General features: G+C 49.3%; 3 protein-coding genes across 3 annotated transcripts; 2 read left to right on the top strand and 1 right to left on the bottom strand.

The window, feature by feature from the left end:
- Positions 1 to 852: 852 nt before the first annotated feature.
- Positions 853 to 3,354, bottom strand: GUITHDRAFT_116573 (hypothetical protein; the record flags this gene model as incomplete). Its single annotated transcript, XM_005824230.1, has 4 exons — positions 853 to 1,746; positions 1,965 to 2,609; positions 2,659 to 2,805; positions 2,860 to 3,354. 4 exons carry the CDS (start codon positions 3,352 to 3,354, stop codon positions 853 to 855), a joined length of 2,181 nt encoding a protein of 726 aa, XP_005824287.1.
- A 2,019-nt stretch (positions 3,355 to 5,373) lies between these two features.
- GUITHDRAFT_116572 (hypothetical protein) lies at positions 5,374 to 6,130 on the top strand (the record flags this gene model as incomplete). The annotated part of the gene is made up of 6 exons (XM_005824229.1): positions 5,374 to 5,411; positions 5,458 to 5,563; positions 5,616 to 5,712; positions 5,761 to 5,804; positions 5,860 to 5,898; positions 6,038 to 6,130. The coding sequence occupies 6 exons, from the start codon at positions 5,374 to 5,376 to the stop codon at positions 6,128 to 6,130; spliced, it is 417 nt and encodes a 138-aa protein (XP_005824286.1).
- A 7,478-nt stretch (positions 6,131 to 13,608) lies between these two features.
- GUITHDRAFT_116571 (hypothetical protein) lies at positions 13,609 to 14,037 on the top strand (the record flags this gene model as incomplete). The annotated part of the gene is made up of 1 exon (XM_005824228.1): positions 13,609 to 14,037. The coding sequence occupies one exon, from the start codon at positions 13,609 to 13,611 to the stop codon at positions 14,035 to 14,037; it is 429 nt and encodes a 142-aa protein (XP_005824285.1).
- Positions 14,038 to 16,083: the final 2,046 nt, after the last annotated feature.

The raw sequence follows: 16,083 nt of genomic DNA, 5'->3' as shown, positions 1-16,083 counted from the left end.
CAGGAGCAGGAGCAGGAGCAGAAGGAGCAGGAGCAGGAGCAGGAGCAGGAGGAGCAGGAGCAGGAGCAGGAGCAGGAGCAGGAGCAGGAGCAGGAGCAGGAGCAGGAGCAGGAGCAGGAGCAGGAGCAGGAAAGCAGGAGCAGGAGCAGGAGCAGGAGCAGGAGCAGGAGCAGGAGCAGGAGCAGGAGCAGGAGCAGAAGGAGCAGGAGCAGGAGCAGGAGCAGGAGCAGGAGCAGGAGCAGGAGCAGGAGCAGGAGCAGGAGCAGGAGCAGGGTCAGGAGCAGGAGCAGGAGCAGGAGCAGGGTCAGGGTCAGGGTCAGGGTCAGGGTCAGGGTCAGGAGCAAGAGCAGGAGCAGGAGGAGCAAGAGCAGGAGGAGCAGGAGGATTGAGGGTAATGGCAGAGAACGCTATGGTAGGACCTGGTATGAACGAGTTGTTCCAGCTTATCACCCTTTGCGGGTTTGCCACGCTCATCTGATAGAATCTCATCAGTACCTCCCTCCTATCATCATCAACAACTCAATCAAATTCCACCCATCCTCGCTCCTCCACCCGCCTGCTGCTGCTGCTGCTCCTTGCTTCCCTTCCTCCGTCCCCTCCCTCCGTCCCTCCTCCTCCTCCTCCTCCTCCCATACGACTCACCATTTCATGGTCGCCGTTGGTTGTTGGACTTCCACGGGACGAGAACAGAGTGGCGGGAACAGTCTGACAAGAGACGTGAGGATGGAGGCGGAGGAAAGAATCCATGGAGAAGAAGTGGGGAAGTGAGGGGGAGCAGGAGCAGTAGAAGGAGGAGAGGAGGAGGAGAGGAGGAGTGGAAGAGGAGGAGGAGGAGAGGGGAAAAGGAGCATTTCAATCTTTCACCTCCTTGCCCGAGAGCGCTCGTTCTGTCTCAAGTCGGAATCTCGAAGCGCTCGGCACGTTTGACAAGTGGACAAACTTGAGGGAGGAGGTGTCATGAGCGTGACTGAGGTCAAACGGATCGCCCTTGTTCAACAGCAGATCCTCTCCGCCATTCATGGAGCATCGCCGGCTGCTCTTGTCTCGTGTTACCATCCTCCTCGATACCAACGAGAGGTCCAACATCACTCCCTTCAACGACAACATGCATGCGATGATTTGATCGCGCGTCCAGAACTCAGCTGGGGACCGGAGGGCCATGGAGAGTTGCTGCATCTGATATTCTTTCATGGAGCTGTAGAGAATCTGTTGGAAGCCTTCATAACTCAACAGGTCGTCCTCTTCACACAGATCCTCCTTCACCACGATATCCTCCCATCCCTGGTCCGTCAGGAACAGAGGAGGCAGGCAGGCCAGGCTCAGTAGACCTCCCTGAACTTCCTGCTTGCTCAACTTGACATTCTCGCATACGAAATCCTCCTTTTGTGTCTCTTGCTCTAGCCCGTTGGCCACAACATGGAACCACAGAGCAGAAATCAGCCTATCGAGATCTTGCTGATCGTTGCAATGAATCAGCCGATTGACGATGGGGAGGAACGGCCGGTATTTTGACAGGACGTCCGAGCTCCCTGCGAAGGAAGAATGCGATATCGGAGTTTCTGCAGCCTTGCTGAACTCTTCCAACAGCACACAGATGACTACTTGTACCAACACCATGGAGACGATGAGTTGGAAGCTGACAAAGAAGATGGTGACTGCAACGGGGTTGTGAACGAGGACGAACAACTGCCGGGCAATGTCTGACCAGGCGTCGCCTGTCATGACCTGAAACATTGTGAACATCGCCTGCATGTCAAGTCAGCGAAGATAGAACAGCCTTGGAAGTAGAGCAGCGATCAAACACTCTCGAGGATGATGGATAGGATCATCGGAGCGTGGAATAGGAAGATGGAGAGAGCGAGGAGGAGGGTGAGGAGGAGCAGGGGGAGGGGGAGGGAGGGGGAGGGGGAGGGCGGTGAGGAAATTGAGGAGGAGGACACGAGAGGAGCAAAGGAGAAAATTACCATTCCGAAGTTGTCAAAGTAGTCAGGCATGACAGTACCGTAGAAACGAACCCCGAGGATGGAGTAGATTGAAGTCACCAACAGCACCAACACAAACGCGTTGGTCATTGCTGGAATCGCAGCATTCAAGGACACGATGATCTGCCTGATAGATCGCAACCGCCTGAACAGGCGAAAGACTCTGAAGGCTCTCAGCAGACGAAGAGTGTTCACCCCGTTGGAGGACGAGCCATACTCTGCGATCAGGCTGACGAGCACGACGGTTGTATCGAACCAGTTCCACCCGTCGGACACAAACTCCCAGAACCAGTTGGACAGGATGTTGATCGTGAGCTCAAACGCAAAGATGAGGGAGATCGCGCTGTCGAACTGATCGAACGTCCTGAAAAGGGCAGTTCCGTCTTCAGGCTGCACTTGCGTCCTGATCACATCGATGAAGAAGTTCACAAAGATCAGAGCAGCCCACAGGTACTGAGAAGCGTTGGACATGTAGATCCACTTGAGCTTGAGGCGCAAGCGGGAGATAGTGCTCGCCCGTTTCCTTTCCTGCAGGATCTCGCTAGAGGCCAGCAACAGCCAGCTGATGGAAAACTGCCAGTCGTCAGCTTCTTTTGCTGTCTGAGCTTTGAAACGAATCAACTGACCCTGCAAGCACGCCTTCAAAACAACAAGATCGAATCGTAGGACAGGCAACCTGGAACAGTCCGACTTTCGTCGTCTCGATCACGAACTCGTTGTCTTGCAGTTCCTCCATGATTCCCTCGTGCCTTGCTCGTTGTAAAAGGCCTGAACCTGATCTGTCGTAGTTGATTCCATTCTTTCCAAAAACCAACTCAATGTCCTGAAATCAAGTCAGCCATCCCAGAGCACCCTGCGGGATCGTTTGCAACATTACATGAATACTGAGCGTTCTTGTAGCTTCCGCTGATTCGTTGGTGGAAAACTTCATCCCATCCTCGCACAAGCTCGACCAGAAGTTCACATATGTGCTCCTCGCCCTTGTTCCCAGGTTCACTAGCAGGTTCCCGCACAGAAGGTCCACATCGCGTTCAAGGAGGTGGGGAGGGATGAAAAACTCCCTGTTGTCGGGACCGAAGCTCACGATGTCGTGATCTGAGTACGTCGGTCTGAGGGTTCGGTTGAGACCCGTCTTGAAGCTCTTGGTCCTCTGCAAAGACGTTCGGTCCGGGATCTTGCCCTTGAAGCTAGACCCCATGGTCCTGGAGAAGAGGGGGTGTATACCGTCAATGTCTGCCAGCTTCGGGTGAGCCGATTCCGTCTGAGTGACATCGGCAACATCAGGGACATCGGGGACGCCAGTGATGGCTGGCTCTCCGAAGTAGAGCTCCTTGCTATCATCGAGGCCATTCGCGTTCGGATTCTCCTCCATCGTAATGCTGACCGCCCTTCTTGACTCCATCCAGTGACGATTAACGATTCTTTCGCTGATAGATCAAGGAAGCATCTGGATGATAGAATATTTCAGTACATATCTCTGCTATTACAAGTATCTGCTGTTGAATACCTTCCCCACGCTGCTCAGTAGCATCTCACGAGCTTTCTTCTCTGGCTTGCTCTACACTGTTTCCCAACCTCAATCTCGGAGGAAATCTCGCTTTATCAACCTCCTTCAGCAGTTTTCATCTCTGAATTCAAATCGGTATCAGGATTCTCTTTGTGTTTAGTCTTTCATTTGGATCCTATTTCCTCATGTTTTGAATCAGGACATGTTTCTTGCCAAAGTTTGCTTTGAGTAGATGGTCGTTTACCTACCTGTCTCGCCATGTAATGATTCATTCAGATCCTCATCTTGTTCTCGCATCTTCCTACCACTCCTCTGTCTCCTTCCATTCTCTTCTTCCCTTCGACTTCTTCTCCTCCTTCTAAACCTCGCACATCCAACTCTCCCCGACATCGTCGGCCTGACAATCCATTTTCTGAACTAGACATTCTCGTAGGGGGTTGCTCGAAATTCCAAATTTCAAATAATTGTATCATAAGTTGAAAATAAATCAAATAAGTTGTCAAAAGTTTTTCCACAATCAGGATTTGTTGACCAAACACCGATAATTTAAGGGTCAATAAGAATTATCCTCAGACCATCGTGGTAACATGCCGTGAGCAACCGGTGATACCCCACCCCACTTTATTGATTTTGTACCCGTACTTTTATCTACAAAGCTCAATTTGAGACAGGGGTAGTCGATATCTGCTACCCGTACATACAAATTTCGAAGGGGGTGGGGTGCATCTACACTGACCCAGACCGAACAGGATTCGTCATTCGTTCCCAGTCTGTCACCACCCCCAACCTCACTACCCCCATATCCTGGTAAATTGTTACACCACCCCTATGGCGTGGATAGTACAGTTTTTGTACCACTACCCTACCTACGGGACCGTTCCTGTACGAGGCAACCCTACCCAGTTCAGAACCGCTTGTAATGACCCCCCTACCCTCTCAGATACCTGAGATTAACCCACATTTTTACTAGACCTACCCCCACGAATGATCAGGACCCCTCAAAATGACCTCGTCCTTGAAAAAAAAAAAGTACCACCTCCCCTGTCAAAAGAATGAACCTATCATTGTACCGGTACATTGCCTTCAGAAAGTACCTAGGGGTATATGACCCCACCCCCTTATTGTATCGTTTTGTATGACACCACCCCCTCACTATGTCCTTTTGCCATCACCAGGTCCGAATTGAGAATAGGTCAGTCGTTACAAACGTTACAGTTTAATATTTAAATTTTAATTTATAAACGACTTATGAAACGAGGGTAACGTGTACGTAACTGACTTCGCTGGAACCAATGGCGGATCACCAGGAGATTCAAGTGGACGATGTGAGGAGAGGAGGAGGAGAGGAGGAGGAGAGGAGGAGGAGAGGAGGAGGAGAGGAGGAGGAGAGGAGGAGAGGAGGAGAGGAGGAGGAGAGGAGGAGGAGAGGAGGAGGAGGATGAAGGAGATCAATTCTGGATGACAGATGAAAATTTAGTTGATGGTTCAATGAACAGATTGAGACAAGGAACAGAGTGGCAAGAGGGAGAAAGATGATGATGCAGATAGAAAATGTGATGTAAGAGGTATATTTTTAGATAGTAGAAGCCAAATTGATGTGGGTGGAAGATGTTTGAGGCAGAAAGGAAGGTGACTGGGTGGGTGGGTGGGTGGGGTTCGAGGTACGTCAGTGAGGCAAAGAAATAATCTTGGAGCACGGGAGGTTCACAAGGGCGGCGCTGGAGAGAAATATCGCCATGACAGAGGGGACGGGACGGAAAGTGAAACTAATTTGAAGCAAGTTGCTCCATTATCCAGTATGATCGTCAAAGACTCTAATGATATTCCTTTCAGGAAGGGAGTCAACAGCAAAGGAGCACGGGGGGCGGGGGAGGGGATCAGCGTATGACGATGAACGCGCCGATGAGGAGAATGAGATCGAGGTGCGAGTTGTGAAAGTTTGACTACCCCTTGAGATGCCTGTTTCAGCGAGATTGTGATGGATGGAGCGCCTAAAGACTCTGATCGGACTGTTTTCGTCGGAAACCTTTCTCAAGACGTCGATGAAGTGATCTTGTATGAGCTATTCACACAGGTGGTCGACGATTTGCTGCTTCATACTTTCTTTGAACAAAGATGGTGGTCAGGTTGGACCTGTTGAGAGGATCACACTTCCCTTGCACGATGATCCAGGCAGTGACAGAGTATCTCACAAAGGATACGCGTTCGTACAGTTTGCAGACGGTTTTAGCGTTGATCGCTTCTCGATGTTTGTTGTGACGGATTGTCTAGGGAAAGTGAATTCTGCAAGGCATTCGGTGGTGTACGCGATGAAGGTTTACTCTAACAACTTGTGGAAGAGTGTTGTGATAGTCGTAACTCGTGATGTAGGTGATGAACGACATCTATCTGTACGGGCAGCGGATTAGGGTGAGTTCAACATTTCTTGCTTGATGTTTCATGTCCGTGTCTCTTCTATCCTGCCATCGTTCGCTGACTTTCTGTCTTCTCATTGTTCTTTCTCTTGTTCTCTCTGTTTCATCATTCACCTTTGACTGTTCCATCTCAGGTATCGAGAAGCAACAGCCGTGCCGGCACACAGGATGAAAGTTTGTTGGAACCTCCTCTCCTTCCGGGAGATGCTGCGATGGTCGAGATATGATCAGCGTCATGATGCACTGACACCATTCGCGCCTTAAACCTTGTTGTTGTCATCATGTTATAGTATTGTTAAAAGAGGTGGGGAAAGACTTGACAGTGATCGGACTGCGATAGTTTCACGGTCTCGACCACCATGGCATTGAAGGCATCAGACTGCAATAGATTTCATACCGCATCATTGTGAATCACAATCACATTAGAATTCTTTGCTGTCATTATCTCTTTGTAACATACTTGAAGATTTTGCATTAGATGAAATTTCGCTGTTGCTCATCCGATGATCGTCTTGCACAACAACTTGCCACTGCAAACATTGACGGATCACATGGATCTTATATAGAGCCCAGACTTGCCGAGCCTAAAAACTGAGAAATTGTAACTGTTCTGGAACGGTACGGTTCTCCATTCCGACTATTCGATGGAATGACCAGAGGAAGCATCCTCGGGGCGGACAATACCCCTGGTTATCTGTATATAAGCATGGGGTCTTGTCTTCCTCTCTCTCTGTCTCTTTCCCTCTCTTCTCCCTCTTTCTTTCTCCTCATTCTCTCTCTCTTCTCTTTTCCTTTCTCACTATCTCTTAATCTTTTTCTTTCTCCTATCCTTTCAGTCTCTGTTGTCTTCCTATCCTTGCTCTACTTATAAATACTCTTATCTCTGAAGTCAATTACCTATCTGCTCTAACTTCGCTACTGCATACAATCCATCGGTTATGAGCCTCGTTCTCTACTACGCCAGGGCTGACTTCTTCCTCCAATACAGCCACACTCAGTCTTGGAATTCTTGTGCTTTGGTTCGCTTACTGCACTTTTCGACTCATCTGTTCAATCTACACAACATTGTCTGACTGGAAAGGCCGAATCTACAACAATGTATGCTTTCCATCACTACTGAACCTGTTCAACAGAAACAAACTGGCAGACCTGACAACCGACGCACAGGCTAATCTTCAATACGCCAGCACACCGCATGTGCATCGATATGTCACCAAATCCCCCAATGTTGCTCCTAACATTCTGTTTGCACATGATACCCCAACTACTTCTGGGGCAAGCACAAGTTACGATTATTTCCTCGCCATCCGGCATAGAGTTTCCACCGCTTCCACGTAGCACTGACTATGACGCACTGGACACTTGGAAACAAGGGGTAGAGAGAATCTTCCGACGTCATTCCATCCCAATGTCCGACTGGCTTCCCATCCTAGCGGACGATCCTCGCACTGATGAACGACTGGTAAGTATCATTCGCAATGTGCAATTTGACGTAGGACCTGGAGCTTCACCCTCACAGTACTGGGAAGGTGTTATCTCTAGAGTTTTTCGTTGCACTAAATGCCCACGACCATGGGACCGGTTCTCAACACTACAGAAGAACCTTATTACGCTGAAACAGAGCAGCTCTCTTGAGCTATACCTACTTGAGTTTGAGAATCGCTGGCGAGAACTCGCAGTATGGGCATGTGACTTTAATCTAGAAGATGGACTACCAACCCAGGATAACTTGATTACTCTACTCATTCAAGGACTGGACTCGAGATGTAGTTCAGCAGTGGCTGGCAGAACTGATGAGATTGTGAATGCCGAGACACTCACTGATGCAATGGATTTGATTGCAGACATCTGTTCTGAATACAAGGTGGCTGGACTTGATGAGGAATCGTTCGCTCGGCTGAATAATCGTACCAAACGGACATACGGTCAGGGACTCAAGAGTGACAACATGCTTCGGGTCGAGACACCAACCGTAAGAACACCCAGCTGCATTCCCCAATCTCTCGCTTGTTACTCACGGCTCACAAAACTGTCTGCAGATACTCGAAGACTAAGTCACCACTCGCCTCAAGGGTCATGGAAGTCGAGGATCGGAATACTTCCTCTGCCACCGAACTACAGGAAACTACGTTCGCAGTATTTTCCCCTACAAAATTTATCGTACCATCGTGCTAATAATACAACGACCCTAGCGTCTTCACGACTCGGATTGAAATCATGGCGAATTACTCAGAGGAACTCGATTGCCCTGAAAACTACTGTCAGCCCCCTGACTCGCTCCAACCACTGGGACTGGGCAACTTCCAGCGGAGACTGTGATGAACCTGGCAGAACACTATGTCAGTCCACCCAGTTCTTCAGATGAAACCCCTGAGCAACCAGGAATTCAAATTGTGTTGGATACGGGAGCCTCCGATCATTTCTTCAACTCTGACATTCTTAATTTCATCACTGAACTTAATTCTGAACCTCTGGAGTTGCAAGTGAATACCATTCTTGGCAGTACACAAAACCAGACTGTGCTCCCAACTCGTAGACAGAGAGCTGACATATTCTCTGTCACAGCAAGGCTTCCTTTTCTGCCTGAGTCAGATCTATCAGGATTTTTCTCGCCAGACTTCATGGTGAATCTACTTTCAGCCGCCCGACTAGTGGAAAGTGGTTACTTTGTTATTCTCTGTAAAAACCATTCGGTCGTGTGCTGTCCTATAGAAAGTACCGGATCAGATGGCTCTATCCTGGTAATTCCTCTTCTCCGTTCTGGCAATACCTGGATCTTCAACTCTAGTCACCAGACAAGGTACTTAATTCGTACATCCTTACTGAACAAATTCTTGCTGTGGCTGTTGAATCCACATACCTCAGAAGTGCCAGACATCGCAGAGGCAGCCTATGTGGACTCAAATAAGAATAAGAATGTGACAGATCAATTGTATCCTCCATTTGCACAGTTCTGCAGCAGCACGCCTACGCTCAACAGAGAATACAAGGAAACTGAAAGATCTGCGACCAGCTCAGCTCCTGAGGGATTGCCTACTGCTTCCCCTGCCGTACCGATTGGCAACACTGACACAGCTAGTAACCATCACAGTACTGAACAATCTCTGTCTCAAAAGGCACAGTTTCTCCAGAAGTTACATCTTAAACTGGGACATGCGAACATGGTTGCCCTCAACAAACTACACTACAGCACGGCTGAAGTTCCGGAGGTACCGCGGAAGTATCTCTGCCTGGATGAAAAATGCCTGTGCTGCCTTAGAATGAAGAGCAAACAGATCCTGGCAAGTAAGCACAACGGTGAAATAACCAAATTGTGTGCGACACAGAGAAACTTTCAACCACTAGAGAAGTTACACGCTGATCTAGCAGGTCCACTGAACATTCGGACTCACAAAGGAGCAAGGCATTTTCTCGTAATCACTGACCAGGCGACACGCTTCCGATGGGTTCTACTAGTTCCCAAAAAGGATGATGTACCTGAACTCCTTCAAAGCTTCTTTCGAGACCTGCTTGCAGAATTTGGCACTAACGTAAAAATACTGATCCTACAAACCGACTGTGGCAGCGAATTTAAGAATCAGAAACTCAACACCATTCTGCAAAATGCTGGAATCAGACCTGAATACTCTTGTCCTTACACTCCAAGTCAGAATGGTATTGCAGAATCTTCGGTCAAGAGAATCAAAGAGATCACTCGAGCATTCATGGACACATCCAATTTACCCCAGAGCCTCTGGGGGTTTGCAGCGGTACACGCTGCACGTGTTGCAAATCTCATTCCTCATCGGTTACTAAACTATCAGACTCCGTTTCAATTACTGTACGGATATTACCCATCACTCAACAAGCTTCCGGTGTTCGGATGCTATGCTTGTGTTCACAGGAAAAATAACAAAGGTTCACTGGTTGGAAGCACTGTTGAAGGAATCTATCTCGGAGATGCTGATCCACTGTTTAATACAAAGGGTTATCTCGTGTATGGACCAAAGTCAAAACGATTCTTCATCTCCACGTCTGTGGCGTTTGATGAAAGCTTATTCCCTTGCAGGCCAAAGAGCTCACGAAGGTTGACAGATCTCAAGGACATAAGTACACTACTTACCGACAATGAACTTGAGTACCCTGACTACTCCAGCTCTGATCTATCAGAACACCACCAAGTCATGAGCTGTGAGCAACAATCTGGCAGTACTGATTGCTGTACAGATCTGATGAATCACGAATCTCCGAAATCTGTTCCCGGCAATGTGCATAAAGCAAAAGATACAGAACCACTGATCAAACAACGACATAGTTTGAAAACTCTGAGCAGAAAACAACCAGTGGTCAATGCACTTGTCAGAAATAAGGTTCAACTCGAATTACCATCATACTTCTATCCGGATGAGACACCTGGAACATGGACAGTCATGAGCCACAGAAGGGAACAAAGGAATAAGCAGACCTACCTTCTCACCAAAGTAGTGGACTGTCCTGTACCAGATGACATTGGAAAGATAATTCCACTGAAAACTGACAATTCTGAGTTCTCCTTACAGAAAGTGTTGGACCTTCAATTTAACTTTCCTCAGTATCTAGATGACATACTCTCTGTACAGCAGGGGCGTACAAGTCCAGAAGAATCAGTGAACCCCACATCTACTGCCTACTTCACCTCATCAACTCTCACTTACTGGCAGCGGATCAAGGAACCCAAAAGCATAAAGGAAGCATACGAAAGCGAACATAGAGACAAATGGATGAAAGCACTCCAAGATGAAATGACTAGCCTTGAACAAAAATTGGTGTATACTACTGAGTCACAGGTTCCTCCCGGAACAAAAACTATCCCTTGCAAACCAGTTTTCAAGGTAAAAACAAATTCAGATGGAACCCTAGACAAATTCAAGGCTCGTATAGTAGCGTTGGGATATCGTCAAGTGAAGGGTATCGACTATGAAGAGACATTTGCACCATTTGTAGACCTGAGCACTATTCGATTGCTATTTGCATTGGCCGTAGAATACACCTATCACATTCACCATGTCGACGTAAAAACTGCCTTCCTAAATGCAAACATAGACAAGGAAATTTATACCAGACCTCCCAAGGACTTATTGAAGTACTTACGTGCATGGCTCACAGGAAGTGTCCCAATAGACCTACCAGAGGACGACAGAGTATTCTGGAAACTGCAGCGAGCACTATATGGTACCAAACAAGCCCCTAACTTGTGGAGTGTAACCTTACGAAATTACTTGTTACAATTAGGATTTCGTGACGTCGGATTTGAAAAATCTGTATACATTCGCAGAAAACCAGATGGGGGTGTTCTAATCGTACTTGTCTGGGTGGATGATGTGTTACTGTTTGGAGACACCTTGGAACCTATCAATGAATTCAAGACAGAATTGAATAACAGGTTCCCAATCACCGATAAGGGAGAAGTGGAATACTTCTTAGGGGTAGAGATCAAACGAGATCTTGAAACAGGAAGCATCACACTCTCTCAAGAAAAATTCATCAACGAAATATTGACAGAATTCGAGATAGATGAGAAAATGAAAGCCTGGACTCCTGGAACTACAACCAAACAAAAACTTAGTGATGATGGAGATTACCTTCACAAAGGAGACCAGACGAGATATCAACAACTGATAGGCAAACTCAATTATCTCTCGGTGTTTACAAGACCTGACTTGGCCTACACAATCTCAAGACTCTCACAACATCTGAGAGCACCCACTGTAACAAATTGGAAGGAAGCTATGAGAGTTCTTCATTATCTAAATCAGACAAAAAATATGGGAATAATTTTCAAACGGGCCGGAAGTCTACACTCACCATGTCCTGGATTAATTGCATACAGCGATAGCGTTTTTGGAGGAGACTCCTCAGATCGTCGCTCAACCATTGGCTTACTTCTGCAATACAATGGTGCCCCGATAGTCTGGAAGGCTAAGAAACTCAAACTTGTCACCCTTAGTACAGCCGAATCAGAGTATTGTGCAGGCGCAAAGGCTGGAGTAGAAATCATCTACATACGACAAATATTAGAGGACCTGGGTCTAGAGTGTATCAATCCAACTCCATTGTACATTGACAATCAGGCTGCAATCTGCATTGCGAATCCAGGAAAAAAGAGTTTGGCTAAACACATTGACATCAAGAGGTTTTTCCTAAGACAACTTGTGGAAGAGAATACCGTTAACGTACAATATGTACAGACCTCGAAGATGTTGGCTGACCTCATGACAAAATCACTTGGACGCTATCAACACATGAATCTGACTAAGCAGGTATTGGGCCAATTTGAGTCTTTCCAACATCCATCCCTTGATCCAATCTCAGAACTAAAACCTACAGACTCACCTGACTAGGGACTCTACCATGTCTGGTCTCAGGGGGGCGACGGATCACATGGATCTTATATAGAGCCCAGACTTGCCGAGCCTAAAAACTGAGAAATTGTAACTGTTCTGGAACGGTACGGTTCTCCATTCCGACTATTCGATGGAATGACCAGAGGAAGCATCCTCGGGGCGGACAATACCCCTGGTTATCTGTATATAAGCATGGGGTCTTGTCTTCCTCTCTCTCTGTCTCTTTCCCTCTCTTCTCCCTCTTTCTTTCTCCTCATTCTCTCTCTCTTCTCTTTTCCTTTCTCACTATCTCTTAATCTTTTTCTTTCTCCTATCCTTTCAGTCTCTGTTGTCTTCCTATCCTTGCTCTACTTATAAATACTCTTATCTCTGAAGTCAATTACCTATCTGCTCTAACTTCGCTACTGCATACAATCCATCAAACATGTCCGACCACACCGTACGGGTGACTGGCTCGGATTTCCGAGTTCAGTTTAACGTGGTCTACTAGTCACGGCGGCGGGCGCGGCCCCGGCGGCAGCGAGAATCAGACACTGACTACGGGTCAGGGTCGCACAGCCTGGGCCCGGTACGACGAGCCTGAAGAGGCCCGGCCCGAAAGCCTTCACTGACTCGTCGGAGCCTAGCGCGCGAGAACCAAGCGGGCCCGGTATCCTGCCCACTAGTGACAGCCTTCCAACACAGCCGCTGACTCCTGAGCCTTTACTCAAAGTTAAGTTAAAATCAGTACGAGGACAATCAGGAGAGCCTGGACTCTCCTGATTCAATGTCTTCGTACTGATTTTTTTTAACTTAACTTTTAGGTGGGGTGGTCTACTGGGAAAATAAGTAGCGGGGCTGAATCGTCGTCAGGAAGGCAAGAGAGGAGGTCATGGGAACGTGACTGAGGCTGGTGGATGGGAGGAGAGGAGAAGGAGGGAAGAAAGCAAGGAAGGAGATGATCTGATATAGTCCTGAAAAGAGAACACACTAGAGCAACTTCTCAAGTAGGAGCCTTATACACAGCTTTGGCTGATGCTCCTGCTCCTGCTCCTGCTCCTGCTCCTGCTCCTGCTCCTGCTCCTACAAATTTTTCGCTGCTTCTTCTCAAACGGATTGTGAGAAGCCATTCATTTGTAAAACCGTGAGAGACTTGTTCCAACAAATATGATAGACAATTTTCCTAGATAGACAATTTTCCTAGATCGACAATTTTCCTAGATGGACAATTTCCCTAGATGGACAATTTTCCTAGATGGACAATTTTCCTAGATAGATGGTACTATCTATCAATAATCTATCTATCAATAATCAAAAATCTATCTATCAATAATCAAACTCTCAGGTACGCTCAACAGAGTGAGATGCAAGGTACTCGTCGTGTCAAGGCTCTCTGCATAGGAGCCGATGTTTACACACATTTGGACCCATTGGATGAGGCTGTGAAAGATGCGCGTAGAATGCATAGGGATCTGGAAGGCAGCTCGGGCTGCTCCTCCTTCCTCCTCGCCAACCCGTCGACGAGACAGTCCATGTTAGACATTCTTTCCTCTCTCGCCATGGACTGCCAGACCAAGCGACCGGAGCTGATGCTGGTGTTCTATGCCGGGCATGCGATACAGCTGAGCTCGGGTGAGATCGCAATGCTGACATGCGATGTCGTGAGGCCGGAGATGTCAGAGGAGCAAGGATGGAGCGTGGTGACCGTCGCAGATATGCTGAGCGCCATGGCTGCGGGGGCAGAGAACGTGGAGGGGCTAAAGTATCGAGCCAGTGAGATCGGACAAGACTAGGAGCATGAAGGTTTCGCTCTTCCTGTCATGCAGCAGAGGTCAGGAGGCAGCTGATGAGTCAGCATTCCTCAGGGACCTTCTCGACAAGGTGCATGGGATGTTCGCACGGAACATGAGGCTAAGGCAGGCCATCGAGCATGCTATGCATGAAAGTCGCCGCAGAGAGCAGGTGGCAGTATCGTTCTGCTCTGACTTCATCCCGGAGGGCTTGTGTATCAGGCCGGACCCGACGGTCCTCAGAGACATCCAGCAGATACAACAAGGAGCGAGGAGGGTCGCGGAGAGCTCGAGGAGGCTTGAGGATCCATCGGCAGGGCCGACAAGCCCGGGCCCTGCAGCAGAGGTCGTAGCTGGATACAGCCCTGGAGCAGCTGGGACAGGAGCAGACGCGTTTCGAAGCAGCATCCTAGGCCTACTGCAGGAGAGTCTTGGCAGCCTACTAGAGGAGAGTCCACGGTGGAGGGTGTGCTCGATGTTTGTGCTGGTGTTTCTGAGGTACGAGGAGACGAGGTACGAGACTCAAGCGACTCGCAGATACTTTCAGACGCGATCGAAGAAGAAGCTTGGTCCTGACCTCATCAAGGCGGTCAACGGTCGTATGAGCACGAACGAGATCCGGTCGGAGAATCTAGAGCAGTGGGTACAAGAGACCTACGGGACGTCGACCAGCAGCAAGACGGCGGTAGCAGCGATCGACTTCACCGTACGCGAGGAGATCAAGCGGTCGCTCTCGCACATGCCCGAGGAAGCGAGGTCAGAGCTTCGCTTGTGGGAGGAGGACGTGCGGCTTCAAGACTTCTACGGGGGCGACATGACGGAGGAGAAGGCGCTGGACGAAGCAGAGGAGTACCTCAAGGACAAGTTGACGGCAGATCAGGACGGGAGGCTGAGCCCTCTGCTCGCAGTGCACGTGCTGTCGCGAGTGGTCGAGACCAGCAGCTTCGTGACGTTTTTGAAGATGACGAGGCTCAGCTGCGCCTGCTTGTCCGTGGCGCTGGCGAAGAGAGTGAGGGCGGCGCTGGACGAAGTGAGTGAGGAGGGGGGGGAGGGGCAAGGGGAGGAGGAGGAGGGCAGGTTTCGAACGTGGGTGAGCAGCAGTGGGTGGGTGTTTGGCAGTCATGAGCACGGGGAGCTGGAGGAGCGTCTCGAGACAGAGGAGGCGGAGCAGCTCCGATCTCTACTGGCAGGCGTAGGAGGAGACGACGAGGGCTTTGTGGGGTGGAGAAAGCTAGAGGGAGGAGGTGAGAGCCGATGCTCACGAGGGAAGATGCTGATGACTGACGTGAACGTTGGCTGCCGGGGCAGGGGCGCTGACAGTCTGGGGACGAGAGCAGGAAGTCGACTCTCAAGTCAGCGAGGAGCGGCAGAAGCTCTCGGTAGTGCCCGCGAGAGAGAGAGGAGGAGGAGAGGCTGCAAGCTGACTGACTTGCGACTCCAGGTGGAGGAGAGCGGGGTCGAGGAGACAAGTGAAAAGCTTGGACAGTTAGAAAACATTTTATCTTCCGATGAGATTGTTGATCAGCCGCTAACGAGTGGCCGCAAACGAGTGGCTTCTAACTTTCATTTATATAACAGTTTGACCGCGAGCAGCAGCATCAAGCCTGCCATGCAGGGATACGTGCAGAAGAGGTTTCACTCCCTCCTCAAGACCTTCTCAGACCTCCAGGCATGGAGCAGCAGCCCAGTCTCTCAGACCAAGCGCTTGCTAGACAAGCTCTTGGCCGGCATGCAACGAAAGACCACCCGCCTCATCTGCATCATCGACCTGGAGGGCCAAGACTCGCTCCTGGAGCGGCTCCTGTGCTTCAGAGAGGAGGAGCGGCCGGATGACGAGCTTTGCCTGCACGTCATGACCTCCGAGAGCTGGGGGGCTCGTAGCAAGGACGAGGCTGTCTCGGGCCGGGCGACAGGCGGGAGCTTGACTCGTGCTAGGATGAAAGCGATAGAGAGGAGAGGAGGGAGAGGCTCTGACAGCAGCACGAGACAAGAGACACGCAAGGCGGATGAAGCCGTCTTGCTTGGCGAGGGAGGAGGCGGAGACGACGA

The sequence above is a fragment of the Guillardia theta genome (genome assembly GCF_000315625.1).
Source record: "Guillardia theta CCMP2712 unplaced genomic scaffold GUITHscaffold_97, whole genome shotgun sequence".
NCBI lineage: Eukaryota > Cryptophyceae > Pyrenomonadales > Geminigeraceae > Guillardia > Guillardia theta.
This window is presented reverse-complemented; position numbering and strand designations above follow the sequence as displayed.